This window comes from Cinclus cinclus, chromosome 3, assembly GCF_963662255.1.
Source record: "Cinclus cinclus chromosome 3, bCinCin1.1, whole genome shotgun sequence".
NCBI classification, from domain to species: domain Eukaryota; kingdom Metazoa; phylum Chordata; class Aves; order Passeriformes; family Cinclidae; genus Cinclus; species Cinclus cinclus.
In genome coordinates this window covers 3,413,286-3,435,184 of record NC_085048.1, presented here as the reverse complement: position 1 = coordinate 3,435,184, position 21,899 = coordinate 3,413,286, and the positions used below count along the sequence as shown (strand labels likewise).

Below are 21,899 nucleotides of genomic sequence, written 5' to 3'. Positions count from 1 at the left end.
AGGTTAGGATATCTGGATTATTCTTCTCTATTTGCATGTTCTTCAGCAGAGATAAAATATAAACCAGTTGAGTAAATCCGGCCTTTGTTTCTCTTAGATTATTTATAGACTCTATGCATAGGCATACAAATAAATATTTATGCTCGGAGAACATAATTTTGGGGGCTCCACACCATGTCCTTTGCAGTACCCCAGGAAAAGAGAACTAAGACATTCAGTAGTCAAAGTGCTTTCAGGATGCAATATTAATTGATTTGCAAAACTCATTCTTTAATTGCAAGTGTTTAACTGCCAAGAAACAGGTGAAAAGTATAACTTTTGTAATCATAAGTGGCCAAAACAATGTTTTGAGTCAATACAGTATGTTGGAATGAAAATAAGAGTTAAATTACAGTATTTAAGATATTTAAAGAAAGTTTACCATCAGTCATAAGAATAAATAAAATTAATTAGTTAAAGATCTTATCCAAACCCTGATATTTGAGCTTGGATCTGTTTTGTTCCACTTTGTGCAGGTGGCACAAGCATGAAGTGGAAAAACAGGAAGAAAGAATAGTTTTATCCTATTTTAATCTCCTTTTCAGAAGGTTAGTCCGAATTCTCAGTTCAGAGCTCTGTGCCTCTAAAAACCCATTTATACAGTTAATATTCACAGTGTATATTTCTTCTTCTTTGCATTTCATCACTTGAATTATTTAAATTTTTGTGGGTTATTTTAAAGAACAAAATCCAAATCCAAATAACAGAAACAAGTGCTCTTCCATATTATACAGCAAATATTTACATTCTTCCAAATAAATTACACAGGAATGGGATTTTAAGTAGCTGTCTTTTTCTGGGGAGCCTGTTCAGTGCCCAACCACCCTCTGGATGAAGAACTTTTCCTGATGTCCAAACTAAACCTCCCCCCAGTCAGCTTCATTCCATTTCCTCGAGTCCTGTCAATATGATTTTGAGAGCAGTGACTGGTTTCTTGTCCATCAGAGGAATCCACAGCAGAGTGCAGAGCAGGGAGGGCTCTGACCTGTCAGAAAACATCATTTACTCACATATCAGTGCTGGGACTCAAAAGACATCAGTATAATTAAGGGAAAAAAAATCCATAAAACCCTGCTGTCAGAATAATTTCTGTACTCTTCACTGAAGAACGTAGCTGGAGGGGAATTTCAGCATTAGCTCTTCATTGCCATCTTCTGGGAGATACCCGGGTAGGTGAATGCTCTTTGAAGTACGGGATTTTTTTCCTGGTCTCTTGGTGTATGACAATGAAAACACAACATCTGGGCTCACAAGGTTCAGGTTAAACCAGGGCTACCATCAGTTTCTGTAGTCCAGATCCTCTGAGGGCACATATTTTACCAAAATATTTTCTGTGAAAGTTGTTTCCTTTGGCCATCTGGAATCAGAAAGGCTGTGTGGAAGTGGGTGCTTCCCTGGAATTAATTACTCAAACATAATTATTTTCTGTGGGACAAGCAGAACACAGATGTGGCAAATCCAATAAAGAGTGACCAGCAGGTCAAGGGGGGGCAATCTTCTCTTGTGACATCCTACCTGGGGTCCCCAACAAAAGGACATGGACCTGCTGGAGAAAGTCCATCCATGGGGATGCTCCAAGGGCTGGAGCCCCTCTGCTCTGGAGCCAGGCTGGGAGAGCTGGGGGTGTTCACCTGGAGAACAGAAGGATCCAGGGAGAGCTCAGAGCCCCTTCCAGAGCCTAAAGGGGCTCCAGGAGAGCTGGAGAGGGACTGGGGACAAGGCATGGAGGGACAGGACACAGGGAATGGCTTCCCACTGCCAGAGGGCAGGCATGGATGGGATATTGGGAAGGAATTGCTCCCTGGGAGGATGGTGAGTCCCTGGAACAGGGTGCCCAGAGAAGCTGTGGCTGCCCCTGGATCCCTGGAAGTGTCCAAGGCCAGGGTGGACAGGGCTTGGATCAGCCTAGGATAGTGGAAGATGTCCCTGCCCACGGCAGAGGGTGGAATGGGATGAGTTTTAAGGTCATTCCAACCCAAACCCTTCTGGGATTCTATGAACACAGAGGGGTCTCACCTGTATTTCACACGGGAGAGTAATTGCAAAATCGGAGCTTCCCTAATCCGGCTGTTTCAGGGCTGTGGATGCATCTGCAGGCTCCAGAGACAGCCCTGCAGGGTTTGGTCCTCCCTTGGATCCCAACCTGTGTGTCCCAGGCACGTGAGGTGTTTTTGGGAAGAGCCAACTCATGTTCCAGGGAGAGGGGAGGGAGGTCACGAGCGGTCACCGCCCCCCATCAGCTGCTGGGAAGTGACATTCCAGCTGCTGGGAATTGCTGTGACAAGTCCATGTCCTTGGCCAGCTGGTCTGTGGCAGCTCTGCCACCCAGAGAATGTATAAAAACAGTTGTTCTGGGATGAGACACCACTCCGTGAAGATCCTCTGGAGTGGAACCAGGCAGGACCCACCATCCCCCTCTCCTCAGGTCCTCTTGGGTGAGCTAAAGGTGCAGTTTTCACACTGATTTCAAACAAAGAGCAGAAAAACACGTAATTTTTCAATAAAATTTGTTGCTCCTCTAAAAAGAAATTAATCATTCAAGATGTAGAATATTGCAGCTTAGTTAAATCCCCGTGAATATCTGAAATGGTCAGTGCTTGGTATCTCAGTAATGCATTTAGCTGGTTATTGTAGTTGGTATGATTTCCCAAAGGTAGCTGGAATCTGCAGCAAGAAATGATGGTGGAGAGATAATTCAGGGCTTCCAGGATGGATAGATGGCTCCTTAGATTTTCTGTTAAGATATTTCAGGGAGCAATTACTGGCTTGTAAGCTAAAAAATTACCATTATTTGAGTAATTAAAGCTTTTGAATATTTATATTCCAAGAAATTGGAAAGGCTTAAGTTATAAATTGAATAAAATGCATATTTTAGTCATTAAATAACTCGCTTTGAATGTGAAGCACTGCACTGTATGGGCTGCCATGATTAAAGTTAACTCCATCCCAGCCAGACTCAACAGAGTTGCTCAAATTCAAAAATTGATAACAGCATTTATAGTCATAAATACATTTTATCAATCTTATGCAATATGCTTTCAAATTTATCTTTCCTTGAAAACTGTTATTTCTATAGGTTCATTCTAGAACATTTACTCTATTACAGAAATGCCAATTTTTATTTTAAAAATTGCAGCTAATTTGTCATTAATAGTCTTTGTGCTGGGTGATTACAAATGCAGGTTAAATGCATGACTTCTTTTTTTGTTTGTCTTTTTCTTAGCATCTGTTTATTTGTTGGCACTGAATTTGGCCATGAAGATCTTTTCCTTTTTCTTTGCAGTTCTTCTCTTAATGCTCCAGGGCACTTCAGGTAAGAGTTAAATAAACTGTAAGGAAATTCAGAGGGAAAATTGTGAGTGTGGAAAAAATGGGAATAGGAATAGGAATAGGGAGAAATAGAAATAGAAATAGAAATAGAAATAGAAAGAAATAGAAATTTAACAAAAGAGGTTTAGTCCCTTTTGCCTATGGCCTAAGTGCTACCAGTGTGTTGGGCACATTTTTAGCAGTGACCAGACACCAAATGGATGCATTGGATGCACTGAACCCTCCCAGTTTGGAAAATAAGGGAATTTAATGGTGTGGAAGTGGCCAGCCTGCAAGTAAACTTCAACACTGCTGCCGTGCTATAACGTGGATTGTTCTTAGTCTTCTTTGGGAAGGTTAATCACGACTCTGCATTGGTTTTGTTTTTATTCTGCCCAGGTTTCCTGCGTGCCCCCAACACTGAGGTGCAGTGCAGACAGGCTGGGGGGGTCTGTTCCAGGGACCACTGCCCCCCACCCCACACGAGACCCTTTGGACGCTGCCAGCAGGGAATTCCCTGCTGTAGGACCGTGGTGAGTCCAGGATGTAATGGATCACACACCCACAGAAGGGCCTGGGTTGGAAGGGGCCTTTCCAGGTCTTCTATTCCACCCCTATTATCAGGGAATCCTTCAACAAGATCCACTTGCTCCATGCCCCTGTCCTACCTGGCCTTGAACATTTCCAGGGATTTCTTGAGGTTTATTACTAATTTATTAGTAATTGTTTTTGCACATCCAGTCTGCCCTTCAGATGGAAAATTGGAAGGGCTTGGATTGGAAGGAGCCTTTCAAGGTCATCTATTCCACCCCCATTATCCAAGATCCAGTTGTTCCAAACCCTGTCCTACCTGGCCTGGAACATTTCCAGGGATTTCTTGGGGTTTATTACTCACTTATGAACTCATTTTTGCACATCCAGTCTGCCCTTTAGATAGAAAATTGGAAGGGTTTGGATTGTAAAGGGCCTTTCAAGATCATCTCTTCCACCCCCATTATCATGGAATCCATCAAGAAGATCCAGTTGCTCCATGCCCCTACCCAACCTGGCCTTGAACATTTCCAGGGATTTCTTGGAATTTATTGCTCATCTATGACTCATTTTTGCACATCCAGGCTGCCCTTTAGATGGAAAACCCCTCCAGCATTCAGATATAGGCTTTCCTGAGGATTTCCTCACTGCTTCCCTCTGTACCACTAATGATGCAGCTCAAGTGCCTCGTGGGAAAGATCACAGTGAAATCTCTTTGGCAGAGATGATTAATTAGCCAGAAATGAACTCTTCTTGCTGCTGTTCCCATTAGCTGGTTCAAGCTGCTCATGATGAGTGGTACTGGCTTCAAAGGAGACAGGTCTTGATGTGCACACAGTCCTGAGACCTGGGATTTTTGGACCAGATTCATAGGAAACCTGCATGCTCCACCTTGCAAAGGCTGCCTGGTCCCAGAGTCAGAAGAACAGCCCAAAAGTCATGTTGCTCTCCCAGATTTTTTTTTTCTCATAAACTTCCTCTTCTAGACAAAATCAAAGTATTTGGTCTAGTGAAAGGTGCCCCTGCCCATGGTAGGGAGTTGGAACAAGATGGTCTTTTAGGTCCTTTCAATTTAAAATAATTCTTTAATTCTGTGATTAATTTCCTCAAATTCCTTACTGGAATACTAAAGTTCACCCAATATCTTTATTCCAATATGAAAGTGCAGTAACAAATATGCCTGAATATTTACACTCTGCCTCCATTGATTCTAACATTTCATTTTCTGTTTCTCTTTTGCCTTGTAAAATGCTGCAGGTATTTTTATTATTGGAGGCTTTTACTTAAACTTTGTTCAATATTAGTATCAAGAGATGTTAAAAACAAAGCATGAGCAGCAGGAACTCTTTTCCATACCAGAAATTCCAAGAGGAGTAGGAAGCTTCAGGCACAGAGTGTGGTCAATTCATTATTAATTAAAATAGAGAAGCAATTAATGATTAAAATTCAGCAGCAGCAGGACTGTTAATATCCAGAAGAGTTGGATTCAGGGATATCAGCCTTTGGTGCTCGTTCAATCCCTTCTGTGCATTTTATTTCATTCCTTTCTGGTTGTAAGTACAAAATCTGAAAGTTTCTTGCCTTTTTTTTTGCAGTATGATTAGTGACCACTGACATCTCAGATGGGCTAACCAGAGCTTCTGGCAGTTAAAGGGATGCATCATCCCACTGGAAAATCTGGAATTCTGAGCAAACTGCATTTGACATACAGGTGCACGCACAAGGTGAACAACAGAAAAAGAACAAATCCCTCCAAAAACATCCTTAATGACCTGAAAAAACTCCAAAGCAATTCTTGAACCACCCAGAAAAGACCAGTGTTTTTCATTTTTAAAAATGTTTTGCTGCTGAAATTTTATTGTGTTAACATCTGTCCCAGAGAGGTCACCAGCATGCAGGAGTCTGTGCCTGTGAGAGGATGCAAAGTTCTTCCTTTGTCCCTCAGAACAGCTATTCTTTAGCTATTATTATTATTATTATATTATTTTCCTTTTGAAGTCATCAATAACATGAGTAATGCCAGAATACTCAGCTAAGGTGTTTATATTTCATAGTCTGCACATCACAATAAATTTTAATAAACTTGCTCTGGAAGATCTGTGTTTGATCCTTATCCCCATGAGGTATAACCTCCTTATCCCCATGAGGAATTCTCTTGCTGTGTGTTTTTGCTGGAGGGTCTCACCTGGAATCAGTGTGAGATGTGCCTTGTGGTAAACTTCTCCAAGAAAACGGGAGGAAAACAAGCCCATGTGGTGACAGGAATATGTCCTTGTCCTAATCACTATTAATTTCATCAAGAATAGCTTCAAGGCCAGGCTGGACAGGGCTTAGAACAACTTGGGACAGTGCAAGGTGTCCCTGCCCATGGCTGGGGTGCAGCTGGATGGTCCTTTCCCACCAAAACCATTTCATGATTCTGTGACTCTCAAACTCACTATGATTAGGCCAGTGGAGAGATGACACCAGCTCACCAGGCTGAGAATCCATGGAAGTCCTGGAGCCATCCAGCAGCTCCTGGCACGGAGAGCACGGACACCTTGAGTCACCCCTTGGCTCAAATCCTTGTAGCCTTTGCACTGGGGATAGGGAAGGGAAGGGAAGGGAAGGGAAGGGAAGGGAAGGGAAGGGAAGGGAAGGGAAGGGAAGGGAAGGGAAGGGAAGGGAAGGGAAGGGAAGGGAAGGGAAGGGAAGGGAAGGGAAGGGAAGGGAAGGGAAGGGAAGGGAAGGGAAGGGAAGGGAAGGGAAGGGAAGGGAAGGGAAGGGAAGGGAAGGGAAGGGAAGGGAAGGGAAGGGAAGGGAAGGGAAGGGATGAGTGTTGGTGATGAGAATCCAGGCTAATAGACACACAGCCTACTACCTCCAGACAGAGCAGTGCAGGGAAAAACAGTTTGACCAGTTTAGAATCCAGAGAAATTCAATTCCAGGGGCATGATACTGGTCTACACTAAATAGAGACAGCAGGAGCAGAATCTTGTGAATGTGCTCACACAGTTTCAAGCTCTTCTTCCCCCCTGGAGTTCCTTAGTATTCAGAATATTTCAGGCTGGGTTAGCAGATGCATCCTTGGAAAGGAGCAGAGCACTGAGCCTGTCTCCTGAATCCCAGCTCTGGGCTGGAATGGCAGCTGGAATGGGCTTTAATGCTTTTCCATTTATTAACATAAATGTTGCCACACAAATCACTGCAACACGGGGTGATTTAACAGGACTTGATGACACATGGACTCAATATAGTTAAATAAAATTCATTTACATGCTGATTTTTATAGACAATAAAAACAACCAAAGCCACCCGGACATACATGAGCAAGTATCAGCAACATGGTTTCACAAGAACTTTCTTTTATTATAATTGAAACTGCAAATATCTTTATTGGACAAGAACTCCTCCCCAGCTGTTCTTGTGCTCCTGAGGGCCTCCACCCCTATGGAAAAGGCTCCCCAAGGCACTGAGGATAGGATCCATCGGTGTCAAAAGATGGGGGATGTCTCAGATATCCAGAGCTCTTGTTTCAGTGGTCAGTGAGGTGTCAGATTTAGGAGCTGGGGGTCCTGCAGAGGAAAGTCAGGTGCTTAGCACGTCCACCAAACAAATAAATTGTACCTTAATACCTCAGACTGCTGGAGACATCAGGGTAAAGATAATATGAGGGTATATAAGATAATATGAGGGTAAAGACAGCTGGAGACTCTTGTGAGCTGGACCCTTGTTTCTGGCCACAAAACAACCCAGATAAAATATAGGATGGGTTATTCACCTAGAATAAAATATAGGATGGGGCTGTCACCTCCCAGCACACACCACAGATACTCATTTGTGGCTGCTGATGCCCCAGGAAACCAGGAACACCTTCTTCTATCCCAGGTTGCTCAAAGCCCCATCCAACCTGGCTTGAACATTTCCAGGGATGGGACAGTCACAGCTTCTCTGGGCACCCTGTGCCATGGCCTCCTCACCTACACAGGGAAGAATTTGTTCCTGACATCCAATCCAGATCTAATCTCTGTCAATTGAAGCCATTACCCCTTGTCCTGTCACTCTTGTAAACAATCTCTCTTTTTTCTCTGGAATATTTCAACACCACAAAGGCTCTGCCTTCTTTTCACCCCACAGGACTCCCAGCAATTAGCAGGGACTTTTTGGAGGTTGTAGGGGGATGCTGGAGAAGGGGCTCTGATGCTGGAAAGGGGAAAAGCTCAGTGATTCTACTTGCTTTTGGTGCAGCAACACTTCCCTGGAGGAATTCCTCTTACCATTTGCAGCATTTTAGCTTCCCACCACGGCAGGTCCCGATGTCAACCAGAGGAGCAGAGCAGGGCACGAAGGAGCAGGAGCCCCGGCTCTGCCGGCATGCGAGGGTGTCAGCGGCTTCCTGGCTGTAAGCTGCAAAAAAAAAAAAAATTGAGAAAATTCGTGTTTGTTTGTCCTGGCAGAGAACTGGAGACTTGAGGCAAGAGATTTACCTGGCCCTGTGTTAAGGTTTTTCCATCAAATTGGCTTCCATCCCTAATTTGAAAGGCATGACAGCTTTATTCTAAATTAGGTCTACTACATTTCAACCCCTTTGTCCCAGTGGTTCTTGAGTCCTTCCTCTTAATCACACATTATTCAAGGATTACATGTTTTTTATGTCTCTCAGCTGATTTTAAAGTTACTGTTCCATTATCTCTTACATTAAAAAGCCCTATAGTGTTTAATGCATATAATCTTTATGAAGAGATAGAAAATAGCTGGTGGCCTTTTCCCCAGAGATTATACTGGAATTGTACCAGTCCTGCAGCCATCTCAGGGGTCAGAGGGTTTTTTGATATAAATAACACACTTTGTTGGGCATGGAGTAGGAAAAGACCAAGAAAGCAATCCCAAAACATGTACAGATGTCTCAATGGCTCTACATTTTTTCTTTGGGTAGACAGACATTTGGTGATCTAAGAAAGCTGGTACATATTTAAGACTACTGCAAATCAAATTGAGATAACTTCAGTTGCTTCAAAAACACCCAAATAGTCTGGAATAATACGTGAGCTCCAAACCCACTTAATGCACCCAGCCTATCCAGAGTTCAGGCAAAATCTGACAGTCAGGATAACATTTTTCCCAAAAACAGATGAGGCATCCTAATCTAGAATAGACAATCAGGACACCCGGGTGAGAATTTGAGAAGAGAAAGCTCTCATGTTCTCAGGTTACATTTTTAGCATTATTCTAAGAATTGTTCCACTAAAATCCTCAGGAAATCATTCAGGTTGGAAAAGGGTCCTTGGATCATCCATGACCATCGAGTCCAACTATTCCCCAGCACCACCAGGGCCACCACTGACCCATGTCCCCAGGTGCCACATCCACAGGGCTTTGAAATCCCTCCAGGGATGGGGAACACTTCTGGTGAAGAAATGTTTCTTAATATCCTATCTAAACTTCTCCAGGCACAACTTGATATCATTCACTTGTCTTGTCCCTGCTCCCTGGGAGCAGAGCCCTGACCCCCCTGGCTGTCCCCTCCTGTCAGGGAGTTGTGCAGAGCCACAAGGTCCCCCCCGAGCCTCCTTTTCTCCAGGCTGAGCCCCTTTCCCAGCTCCCTCAGCCTCTCCTGGTGCTCCAGCCCCTTCCCCAGCTCTGTTCCCTTCCCTGGACACGCTCCAGCCCCTCAATATCCCTCTTGTCAGGAGGGTCCCAGAGCTGTCCCCAGCACTGGAGGTGTCCCAGCAGAGCCAGCACAGGGGACAGGCACTGCCCTGGTCCTGCTGCCACCCCAGAGCTGTGACAGCACAGGTGCCTTTGTCCACCTGGGCACACCTGGCTCGTGTCCATGTCCTGTCACCAGCACCCCCAGGGTCTTTTCCAGTTCTTCAGCCACTCTGCCCCAGCCCGGAGCTGCAGGGATTGTTGTGAACAGCTCTTGGCTTGTTCAACTTCACACAATTTGCCTCATTCCACGGATCCAGCCTGTCCAGATCCCTCTGCCTTCCTGCACTCCAGCAGATGAACACTCCCACTTTAGTACAATCTGCACATTTTCTGAGGTCACCCTCAATCCCCTCATCTGGATCATTCACGAAAATATCAAACAGGACCAGCCCCAGTACTGAGCCCTGGGAAGCACCACTGGAGACAGCCTCAGTTGGACTTAACTCCATTCCCCACACCTCTCTGGGCCTGGCCATCCTGACAATTTTTAACCCAGTGAATAGTGCATCCATCCAAACCAGGAACAGCCGGTTTCTCCAGGAAAATTCTGGGTGGAAATGGTGTCAAGGATTACCAGAATCCAGCTAGATTCCTAATCTCCTAAATAGGACACCTTGTCATAGAGGAGATCAAGTTGGTCAAGCAGGATCAGCTTTTCATGAACCAACGCTGGCTGTGACTGATCCCCTGGGTGCTCTGTACATGCCACATTAAGGCACTCAAAATGAGCTGCTCCAAAATCTTTTCTGGCACCAAGGTCAATACAGAATCATTTTTCCCCATCTTGTCATCATATTCTAGAAAGAAACCATCAGTATCACTACCAAGAAACTTGATTCAATAGCTTGAAAATTAGGACTGTGACCAGGGAAGGGGAATTCTAATAGGAATGTCATGGATTCCAGGAGCAGAGAGGTACTCTGACTCTCAGCACTGGGGTCTAATGAACTGCTCTGCATCTTCACCCTTTTAGCCTCCATCTCATCTCTTTCCAGCCTTACCTGGAGCAGCCTGGAAGAGGAAGAAGAGAACAGAGACGAGGAAGAACAGGATTCTCATGACTGGCAGCTGGCAGCAAGGTAGCTCGTGCAGGAATGGAGACAACAGCAGTGTGAACAGAAGCTGTCCGAGACCGAGCACAGGTGGTACCTCTGCATATAAAGGCTCTGGGACACAACAAGGTGGGTGGAGGAGTGGCTGCCTGGAGAACAGAGTGTTCATTGCCCTGTTCCCATGGAGATTGGTGATGTAGGGAGATGTTGCAACCTCTCTCGTTAGGAGATCCCGACCTGAGCCATGACCACATCTCGCTGGCTGACCCGAGCAGCCAAAGCACCCCGTGCCAGCTGGGGGGCTGCACCCAGGGAGGGCACGGGATTGGAGCAGGAGGGAGGTGGGTTCCTGGGATCCACAGGGTGGTAAACCATGCGGAACTGATGGTGCCCTGTGGCTCCTGGCCATGGTCTTGTGACAGCTTCTCCTCCCCCTCAGCTGCCAGGCTGGGCGAGCAAAGGAGAGAACTTCTCCTTGGAGAAAAGAGCATGGAGTGACAGAGCAAGGGACAATGGCTTCAAGCTGAAAGAGAGCAGGTTTAGATGAGATACTTGGAAAAACTCCTTGCTGTGAGGGTGATCAGACAATAGCAGGTCCAGAAAAGCTGTGGCTGCCCCATCCCTGGAAGTGTCCAAGGACAGGTTAGATAGGGCTTGCTGCAACCTGGGACGGTGGAAAATATTCCTACCCAGGCAGGTGCTTAGAATGGGATGATCTTTATGGTTCTTTCCAACCCAAGCCATTCTGTGATGATGAGGATGAATGCAGGAAAGGATCAGCGATTTAGTCCTTGCTTGGGTTGGAGTTGTAGGGCTGCAACAGAAGGGAACAGAGTAGGACTGAAGTGGTCATGGATATTCCCTCACCTGGCTATGAAACTGGCAGACATGGCAGGTTCTCCAGACCCCCAGGAGTTTTTCCAGCATGGTTCACTGCTCAGTCGCCCTCTGTAGTTTTTATTTGTGACTTTAGCTGTGGATTTGTATTGCAGAAGTCATTAAACAGGACTGGAAGGGACACTGCTGTGTGTTCTGCCACGCTGTCATAGGAGACTGATCCTAATTCCCTTCAGCAACCCCTAAGATCTGTCCTGAAAACAACGATATCATAGTCTGAACCTTCTTGCCAAATCTGGTATGCATAGAGTGTCCCAAATTACTCATTGTTGCCCAAATGATCTTGGTTTAATGACATTTTTCCTGGCTGTCAATCACCTTGCTAAATGTGGTTATGAAGAATCACATCTCTCTGATTTCACAGATTCAACATATCAAATACACTTCTATGTGGTGCATCCACCTCTCTTATCACCTTGTAGCTTATTTCTGTATCTGAAAATAAAATCTAACCTTTTTTTTTCATGCATGTGAAGGTCCAGACATATCTCAAAAGGCCCCAAGGGAGTGTCACCAGAACTCTGTAAAGGTCTCTTAACCCTTGTACTTGTCACCAGGAAATGTCACTCCTGAGAAATATGGGAACTTCAAGTGAACATTTTTTTTTCAAGCAAACAGGACAAAACAAAAGTCATCAGTGGAACAAAGTCACAGGGTGATTAATTATTTACTGCTTCTGTGAGAGCAGCAAACTGAAATGATGGAGACCAAGAGCAGGGGTGAGCTCTGACTGCACACAGAGATCTGTGCTTGCTGAACTGGCTGCTGCAAGTTGGGTGTGGGGCATTAAAAGTCTTCAGTCTTAAAAAAAAAAAAACAAAAACAAAAAAAAACAAACAAACAAAAAAAAAACAACATTAATTCAGTATGTTAGGACTAGAAACAAGCAAAAATCTTCTTGTGGATGGCAAGAGGATACAGATGGCAAAGAAAATGAATTCCCACCCATACTTCATGGAGCCCACATCCTTGAGGAACATGGTGAGGAAATGGACCTTCAGGCCTCTGCCAGGAGCTGTGGGAGCTGGGGTGGGCAGTGATGGTTTAGGGAAAGGTCCTGTATTTTCACACACATTATTGAACCAGAGGCACAGGCTCTAAAATGGGCTATTGCTGTCACCTCTCCTCCTTTCCCCTCCTAGATAAAGAAGTTTCAAGGAGACAATAATTTAAATTAAATAACTCTGTGTCCACATGTGCCTGCAATTTTGTTTAAAGGAGTCATAGGGAACACTGACCATCTCCCTGATTCCTGATGTGTCATCAAGGACACAAACACAACCCCACCACCCAAACCACTCTGAGCACCTGCCCAAGGCTTCAGACAGGCAGCCCATCCACCTGCACCCTCAGCTTCACCTTTGGAAAGACAAAAAGAAGGAAAAAAGTGCAGTCCATGATCTTAACACAGCCAGCTGTAAGAAAACCATCAAGGGTGAAGCTTACTTGTAGAAATAATAGGATTTAATGGAAAAGGGAAAAGTGCTTTCTAGTCCTTGCATAAGCCCCCTCCTGCCTATCCCAGGCAGCACAAGGGGCAGGGATGTTTAATTTGGGGAGTGAGGCTGCTGAGCAAACCCTGCTGGGATTGGGCCATGATGTCAGTGATGGTTCAATGCTCTTTGGAACCAAACAACATCAGGGAGAGGGAAGGAAAGGGGGGATGGCTCCAGGCTCCACAACTCCCTCCCCAGCTCCAGCTGGAGAGTGGCAGCAATGCTTGTCCCAGGTCCAGGCTCCCTCCAGAAACATGAATGTACCCAGGGTGATAACAGCCCCCTTGGAAACTGCTTGGCACCAGGAAAAGGGAGCTTGAACATGGTGCTCCACTTCTTCCTTCTTCTTGAGGACCAGGAAAAGATGCTCCAAACATCTCCAGTGAACAGAGAAAACACTGAGGCTATGACTGACAGGAAGTTGTTGATCTTGAGATGTCTGTAAGAGTTAATATTTGACCTGGCAACCAAGCAGTGGGTGGTGGAATTTGCATGGGACCTGTCCTTCTGAAGGAAAATAATTTTGTCACCCAGAAAAAGCAAATTCATCTGTTTGGATTACTGATCCTTCAGGGAGCTTGGGAAATTTGCCTTTACACCTTGGGAAATCACCACCTGTGGTCTGTATTTGGAATTGTGGGGAAACCAGTGCAAATATCTTTGGCTCTGGAGGAGTTTCCCTGCTTTTAATTTCAACTGATGAGCAGCTAATCTGCCTGATCAGAAGGGGAGAATTAATTTAGTGACAATCTTCTCTGTTCTAGCAGTAGATAAACAGGAAGGAGCAAGAAGTGGTGTTGAGTTCCTCTGTCCCAAAGTTAAGGGCTTGGAACAGGTGACAGAGAGAGGGACAAGAGTCTGCAGTGGGCAGAAGGTACACGAAGTTCGTTCTCCTTGACAGAGCACTCAGTAAAGGCTGCTCATGCATAAAACTGATTTTCAGTGGGGAAACTCCAGTCCTAGTGACTGAAGTGCCTGTCCACGGCAGTCATGGGCCCATCTCCAATCCATGTTCTAGCCATGGAGCAGAGCAGGGAGAGGGATAAGTCACTGATAGCAGACTTTTGGAAAGCCTTGTTCCAACCATCATTTTGAAAATTGATCTGTTCTGAAGGTCATCAAGGATGATGAGCTTGATGCATCAGGTTTGGAAAGGGACTATCAAGCAAAACAACTCTTTCCTCCCATATCTTGGGCACCATCAAAGAGTTTGGTTCCAGCTGCTGCCCCGCCAGCTCTCCAAGGGAAAACACCAATGGTGTCCTAGGACACAAGTTCTCAATAGACATGGAATGAGGAAATTATTGGGAAGAACTCTCAGTGGTCACTGAAGGAAAGAAACAAGGCAGGGAACTGGGATGGAAGAAGCAGATCCCTGCAGATCCCTGCAGATCACCCACAGAGCAGAGCTGTGGCAGTTGTCTCACATGAGGCCAAGGTTCCACTCAGGCTCGTGGGGACTGCAGAGGTGAAATGGACACTCAAGGGGCTCCATAGAGATTGGGCACAAAGGGAAGAAAAAGCCTGAATTGAGGGTGGCTGCTGGGCTGAACTGCCAGACCTTGATGGACATAAGGTCCAGCATCCAGAGACAGAAATGGAGACAATCCTGTTTGGAATAGCACCTCTGTGATTTATACACCAGAGATATATTTCATTTCATATTTCAAGGAAGTCTGAGGCTCAGTCTGTTCTGAATTTATCCAGATTGAATATCAGAGATTTTCTTCAGGATGTTGTGGCTTTTGCTCACTTCTGCCCTGGTGGAATGGGGAGAAAATGAGAAGGGTGAAAGTGAAAAAACTTGTGGGTTGAGATAAAGACAGATTAATAGTTAAGCAAAACCTGTACAAGCAAAGCAGAACCATTTCCCATGGGCAGGCAGGTGTCCAGACATCCCCAGGAGAGCAGGAATCCACCACATGTAACAGTGACTTAGGAAGAAAAACTCCATCACTCCAAATCTCCCTTCCTTCCTTGTTCTTCCTGCAAGTTTTGTTGCTGAGCATGACCCCACATGGTCTGGAATATCCCTTGGGCCACCTGGGGCCAGCTGTCCTGGCTCTGTCCCCTCCCAACTCCTTGTCACCCTCAGCCCTCTTCTTGGTGGGGTGTGGAGCAAAGAAGGCTTTGGCTGAGTCCTGCTCAGCCATAACAAAACCATCCCTGAATTATCAGCACTGTTCCCAGCACAAATCCAAACCACCATTCGTACTGGGAGGCAAATTAAATTAATCCCAGTCAAAACCAGCGCACAGAAAGAACTTGAGGGATGCAGAACAGATCATCAGTGTCTGTTTTGTAAGTTGGACATGACCAGGTTATGGGAAGTGAGATGTCCTTGCTACAGTGTGCTCTTAAAACATTGAATTTTGTGACTGTTGTTAAAAACTCGTCTGATTGTATACATCACCTGAAATCTTGTCTCTGTGGAGGGATAGTTCAGACCCCATCACTGTGTTAATTAATTCAGGTGTGTGTGTGTATATTTTTAAATACATATAAATTATATATTCTATATGGTGTATTATACATTGTATATTATGTTTCTATTTCTATTTCTATTTCTATTTCTATTTCTATTTCTATGTAAAATTTGAAATACTGCAGGTGTTTATTGGCTGCCATGTGGTCATAAAATTATTCTCTGTTAAGAGTTACCTGTACAGTTCTTCCCACTCAGCTTTCATTCCTGTCATCCTAAATGCTTTATTACCATCACCAAAATTGGTTGCTCTTTTCCTTTTCCTTTTCCTTTTCCTTTTCCTTTTCCTTTTCCTTTTCCTTTTTCTAATCCCTTTCCCAAATCGCTTGGAATATGTAAGATTGCACAGACTCACATTTTTTTAAAAAAATGCTGCACCACTCTGAGCCTTGAGTCCAAACCAGAGAGGAGGTTACTGTAACAGCAAAAATCACGGCTTTTGGCTTAAGAAGACCTTTATTTTCACATGCAAATAAAATAATAATATATATATTGCTTCACATCCTCCAAGAGCTGATTGAACCTGAAGTGATTGAACCTCCAAACACCCCTGTGAGGTAGGCTGGAATAGGTGGCTAAGGAGCCAAAGTGGCTTGAGTATTAAAAGCAAAAAGGGAGTGACTTCAGTGAGGAAAAACCCGGATCTCCAGAAGCGGTGTGCTAACAGGACATGCCCTCTGGAAGCTTCTTTTAATGCTCATTTGCAGGAGGCTTTAAATAGAGGAGGAATCCATGAAAATCAGCTCCTCAAGGCAGTGGAAATGTTGCTGGTACAAGGGCTCTGATCCAGGAAAGCCTTTTCTTCTTACTCTGCCAAAATCCTGCAAGGATACAAAGGGTCTTGTTATTGTGCTGCAGTGCCACCTCAACTCGTTCTCTAACAGCCCCAATACCTTCTAATGACCTTTCAAAATGAACCTAGAGGGTGGGTTCAGCCTGCAGGTTTAAAAACCTACATCTCTGTGTGTGTTGGGTGTCCAGGTCTGCAGATAACCAGTGTATAAGAACCGTGGCCACTGGCAAATGAGTTCTATGACTTGTAATGACATTTTTTATTCAGTTTACACTAAAATAAGGATTGGGGATTTGATGTAGTTACTGAACACACAAGTCTGGTGCCATCTGAAGTGGTCTGGGCTGTCTGCTTGGCCTCCAGACATCTATCTTTTCTGAAAATCAGTGTTTTCCCTTAGAGATAAATCAGCCAGCTACGTTGATATGATTTAAATACTCCAAGGAACTTCAGATGCCACTAGACATCTCAATGTACCCTGCTGAACCAAGCCCTTCATGTCTAAACTCAAAAGTTTGTTTTCAAACAACCTGACCTGGAAAAAAAAAATTATATTGTACTTCTGAATACCCTATTGGTTTTAACTTCTTCCCTTGTATTGGTCAGCTCAGCTGAAAATCAAACAGCCAATATAAGAACGTGAATCCTGAACTGACAACCATCAGTATCATGTACATTCTTCCAAGAAAGAGTGTTTCTGGAGGAAAATTACACCTGAAACTAAACTCAAGAAGTCTCGTTCCTTTCCCAGGCTCACTTTTCTTTTGGTCAGGTCTAGCAGATGTTCTGACAGAAATTTGATGTTGGAGATGTTCCATCTGCTCCTGCCAGTCCATTTGCTGTAGGTGGAAATTGCTTCCCAAGGAGGATGAGTGGTCATAGAAACTGAGGGATCACATCACTCCTTTGCAAAGTCATCAATATCAGGTTTCTTCTGTTCCATTTACTTTCCTGAATTCCCAAATGTATCTTTAGCATCTTATTCCTTAACATTTTATTCTCATGGCAACAAACCTGTCCTATTATTGGAATTACTTGGGTTTTCTGAAACCACTGAGGATCCCCATTCGCTGAATAAATTTACACGACTGTTTTTTTCTAGAACCATCTCATCAGATTTCTTCAGTTTTTGGGAACCCTTAAACCCTGGCAATTCTATAAATAATGGAATTATGGAATAAGTTCTGGAAAATTCAGACATGACAGTTCTGAGCTCTCCCTTTGTTTTGAGCCAAGGTCTGTCCAGTCACATCAGTGGCTGGGGATCTGCCTTAACATCATGATTGGGATGAATTATATCATCACACCAGTCTTCTTCATCAAAGGTACAGGAACTTCTCCTGATCTCGCACTGAATTTGGGGGGTGTGAATGTCACTGCAGCTGGCAGGGTTCATCTTTAGGCCATTAATGGAGCAAAGTTATTCTAAGAATTAAGTAGCTGGACAATATGTCTTATTTTAAGCTGAAAAGCATTCCTCAAAAGTATGTTCAAAACCTTAAGGAAAGAAAAAAAAGTCTGGCTATCAGGGAAACTCCAGACATTATTACAAAGTGGTTTCCAAGGTCAAAAGTGAAATGCACACCCAAGTCTCCACTCACTGACAAATTTACTCCTCTTCACCTTTCTAAGAGCTGTGCAGTGGAGGGAGGAAGGACAGATGGGGAGAGGTTGAGAAGCAGAGTTCCGTGAACACATTTTTTCCCCTTTAAATTTTAAGATTAAGACAGAGGGACAATAAAAAGTTTCCCCTGATGGGTATGAATACTGTGAAGTATTTTCTTAATAATTTATTGAAAAAAAAAATCCTTTCTTTCCATAAAAATTCCAAATAAAGTGAAAAAAATATTACTTAATTCTTGGAAATTTTGACTGTTCTGAACCCTTTCTCCCACACACAACTTCCATTCACATGAATTTTCTCCCTAAACACACATCATCGTTTTACCCGTGTTCCTCCTCCCTCTTGCACTTTCCCACCAAGGGTTGCCCTGCAAGCCCCCCTGCAGTTTTGCTGATTATTCAGAGAAAGAGGGGGATTATTCAATAAAACAGTGGGACCCTCTGAGGCCCCTCAGGTGTTTTGTCACTCACTTGGAGCAGCAGTTCAGCAGCCCCCCGTGGCATGTCCCCGTGGCAGCGAAGGTGGGTGGGCACGCCCCGGCACGGCAGAATTTTCCCTGGGTCCGGCACTCGACGGTGTCAGCAAAAAGAGGGTCTGCAGAACCTGTGGGGAGTGGCAGGAGTTAAAACCTCAGATTTCTGCTTGAAATGATGAGAGGTAAATGTTCAACAAACCACGTGTTGTCCTTTTTAGCAAGAGTGGCATCCTGAGCATGGACGCTCCTGGTCCCATCCACTGCACCATCCCCGTGGCATCAGGTTTTGCCTTGCAGCTGATGGTGGCTTTTTTTACCCCCTGTGAACACTCTTCTGCTTACAAACCCTTTTGCTCTTTATAGGATTTTTGCTTCTCACCTGAAGTAGCCTGGAAGAGGAGGAGGAAGACAGCGAAGAGCAGGTAGAGGATCTTCATGGCTGTCAGCTTCTTGTGGACTGTCAGGTCCTGCAAAGCACCTGGAAGACCAATGGTGGCTGGAGCTGGCTTGAGGGAGGGCTGGGACAGATACCTGGTATTTATAGGGCCTGTGGGGTTGTGCAAGTGTGACAAGTCAATGAGTAACAGCCATGAACTCTCTGGAGAAGGACTGGTTATCCCCCTTATCACTAGAGGTGGCAGTGAACGTGTTGCAATCCCCCTAGGGTGAATTTCCACTTTGTGTGTCAGTTATATAATCTGACCATCAGCCATGCCTGACTGAGCTGTATCAATTTTTATGGCTTTTGGAAACCTCTTCCCAACACAGGCACCAGGATGGGTCGGGGGGACTTGGAAGTCAGTGACCATTGGAGTGGGGACCCAGCTTTGACCCTGGATTTGTCACTCGCTGGCAGTTCATGTGACATTTTGTCTCCATCTCCCCATCCTTGTAGCCAGGTGGATGATGTCAAAGGCAGAGGAAAGCATTGGGAAAGACTTGAGGTGATGCAAGTGTTCTTTGTCACTTTTTAAACAGGTCTCAGGACAGCCTCACCCTCTGCAGGGGGCTGACACAAAGCTCTACCCCTCCTTCAGTTCCTCACTTGCATCACAGAATGGTTTGGGTTGGAAGGGACCCTAAAAATCATGTCATTCCAAACCTCCTGCCATGGGCAGGGACATTTCCACTAGAACAGGTTGCTCCAAGCCCCATTCAGCCTGGCATTTCATCCCACATCATTCCCACTGCTTTGCCTTCAGCTCTAAGGCACAAATTCTGACCACTTAGCATTCAGTTCCAGTTTGTCCATATTAGAAACCTCAGGAGTTAAAGAGTTCTAACACTCACTAACATATCTCTGTTTTTAAAAGGAAATAAACCACTTCATATATGTGAGCAAGTTTGTGATGCAATGCCAAAAGTTTCCCCTCTTACTGCCCCTAAATGTTGGGAGAATGGGCTGATTCCACAAGAATCATGTCTGACATAATGCTTTGAAGGGCAGCATCCTCTGGGGCTCCACTTCAGAGCATGATCCCCGTGGCTGTAAATTTTCTTTAAAGGACATCAGTGCAGGGAAGGTTCTTCTTTGCAAAATTCTGGGCTAATAAACAGGTTAAACACTGTCACAGCCCAGGTTTTCTTTAGTTCCTACCTCTGATATTCTGGTTCAGTGGTTTGTTTCCTTATTACCTCATTTATTATATTTAACTAGGAGTTAATGGTATTTTTGTTCCAAGAATTGTTCGAAGGATGAAAACATTACTGAGGTTTATGTTTAATTTGCACAGTAATGGGGCAGCTCAAGCAGCTGAGAGAGAGGCAACAAGGTGAGTTTATGCAGCAAATAACAGCAAGGTAAACACTGATTTCCCTCTTCCACTCATAAAATCTAATTAACCAAGAAATTCCAAGTGCTCCTTTTTTGTCCCTCTTTTCTTTTTTTCTACCCTTGCCTTTAAAATTATATTTTCCTCTTCCAGCAACTCTCCAGCTTTCCACATTTCTAATGGAGAAGAAATTTAATTTGTCACCCCTCTCTTTTCTCGTTAGTGGGATACAGGGAGGCAAACACCTGACTTGCAACACAAGCATGAATAAACCAAAAAATAAAACCTTTTTGTTTTTCTCAAGGCCCACTGAAATGTGAATTCCTCTCACCTGCCTTTCACACAGACAGAACAATGTGGGAATGTTCTGCAAATGGAAGCACTTGCCTGTAAGACATCCATGTTAGGGATGAAGGAGGTTTTTCCCAAATAAAATCAGAATGTGCCACTGGGGAAGGTTGTGATTACTTTTTGTTATTTGAATAAGCTCTACTCACTTCCATGGCTTTACTCTTTCCTTCCTCTGGAACAGAGTCAATCTATTATTAGAGTTAAATGACTTAAATTTCATTGGTATCACTTGCCATAGCACTCGGATTTTGCTATGAACCACCTTTTTTCTTGCAGAAGCAGAATGACCCTCTAGGAAATAGGGAAGAAGATTTTTACAATGAGGGTGGCAAAACACTGGCACAGGTTGCCCAGAGAGGTGGTGGATGCCCCTGGAAACAATCAAGGATGAGGCTTGGAACGATCTGGTCTAGTGGAAGGTGTCCCTGCACCAACACTTTGAGCCCTGCTAGCACAGGCAACCCAAAAATGTCATTCAGAGCAAGAGGAAAATTCCATGACTTTGACTTTAACAAAAACAAAGACAGGTGCAAACTGGCTGCTTAAAACCGGGGAAAACTTGTATAAAACAGGCAAGGAGCAGAACAATTCATGCAGCACAGCAGTGACCTGGGGCTGGAACATGGAAGTGTGTGCATGGAACTGTATCCCACAGTACCCAAGGCCAGGATGAAGTCCTGGAGATCTCTGTTGAACATTAACTTCCACACATGAGATGGGAATTTAAGGAGCTGCAGGTTCCTGTCCCAGAGAAATCCAGCTCTCTAAGCAAAGAGGAGCCAGGGGGGGACTTTGCAATTCAATTTTCCTGAATTTTGCCTCAGCAGCCCTTTTCCAAAGGTGATACTGCAAGGAAAATCTGGAATTTTGATTGGGGAAAACTTTGCAAACAGCTTTCAAGCTGATTTCTCAGTCTTCTGTATGACAGGGGTATTTCTTCTCTTCTTCCCTCCTTGGTAACAAACTCCCCCCCATAATAATTCACAGCAAGCCCCATACATGATGTTATATAGGAGGGGGTTGCCTCAGTATTTTCTCTTAAGTGTGCCTTACCAGCTAATGACAAATGAAAAGAAGTCTAAGAACTCCTGTGCTTTGGAGAAAGGTTGATTAAAATAGGGTAGATGTATTTGGATGGTGACAGAACTTCATTTTATCATTGTAACTATAAACATGCCTTTAAAATCTCATAGGAACATGGTTATTTAAGAAATAATGTATTTATGTTCCATTAAAACCAAATGCATGCTAAAACAATCCAGTATTCTCCTGGCTTTCCTAATTACGGTGCAAATAATTTTTACAGAGTCACTGAATCATGAAATGGTTTTGGCTGGAAGGAACTTTAAAGATCATCCTGTTCCACCTCTGCCAGGGTAGGGAT

General features: G+C 44.4%; 2 protein-coding genes across 2 annotated transcripts; both read right to left on the bottom strand.

Annotated features, from left to right (window-relative positions):
- Window positions 1–8,098: 8,098 nt before the first annotated feature.
- Window positions 8,099–10,629, bottom strand: LOC134041561 (gallinacin-9). Its single transcript, XM_062488397.1, has 2 exons — window positions 10,572–10,629; window positions 8,099–8,265 (listed from the first exon to the last, which is right to left on the bottom strand). The coding sequence occupies exons 1-2, from the start codon at window positions 10,627–10,629 to the stop codon at window positions 8,132–8,134; spliced, it is 192 nt and encodes a 63-aa protein (XP_062344381.1). The 3' UTR covers window positions 8,099–8,131.
- Window positions 10,630–18,383: 7,754 nt separating this feature from the next.
- On the bottom strand, window positions 18,384–18,829 carry LOC134041560 (gallinacin-10-like). The gene is made up of 2 exons (XM_062488396.1): window positions 18,772–18,829; window positions 18,384–18,520 (listed from the first exon to the last, which is right to left on the bottom strand). The coding sequence occupies exons 1-2, from the start codon at window positions 18,827–18,829 to the stop codon at window positions 18,384–18,386; spliced, it is 195 nt and encodes a 64-aa protein (XP_062344380.1).
- Window positions 18,830–21,899: the final 3,070 nt, after the last annotated feature.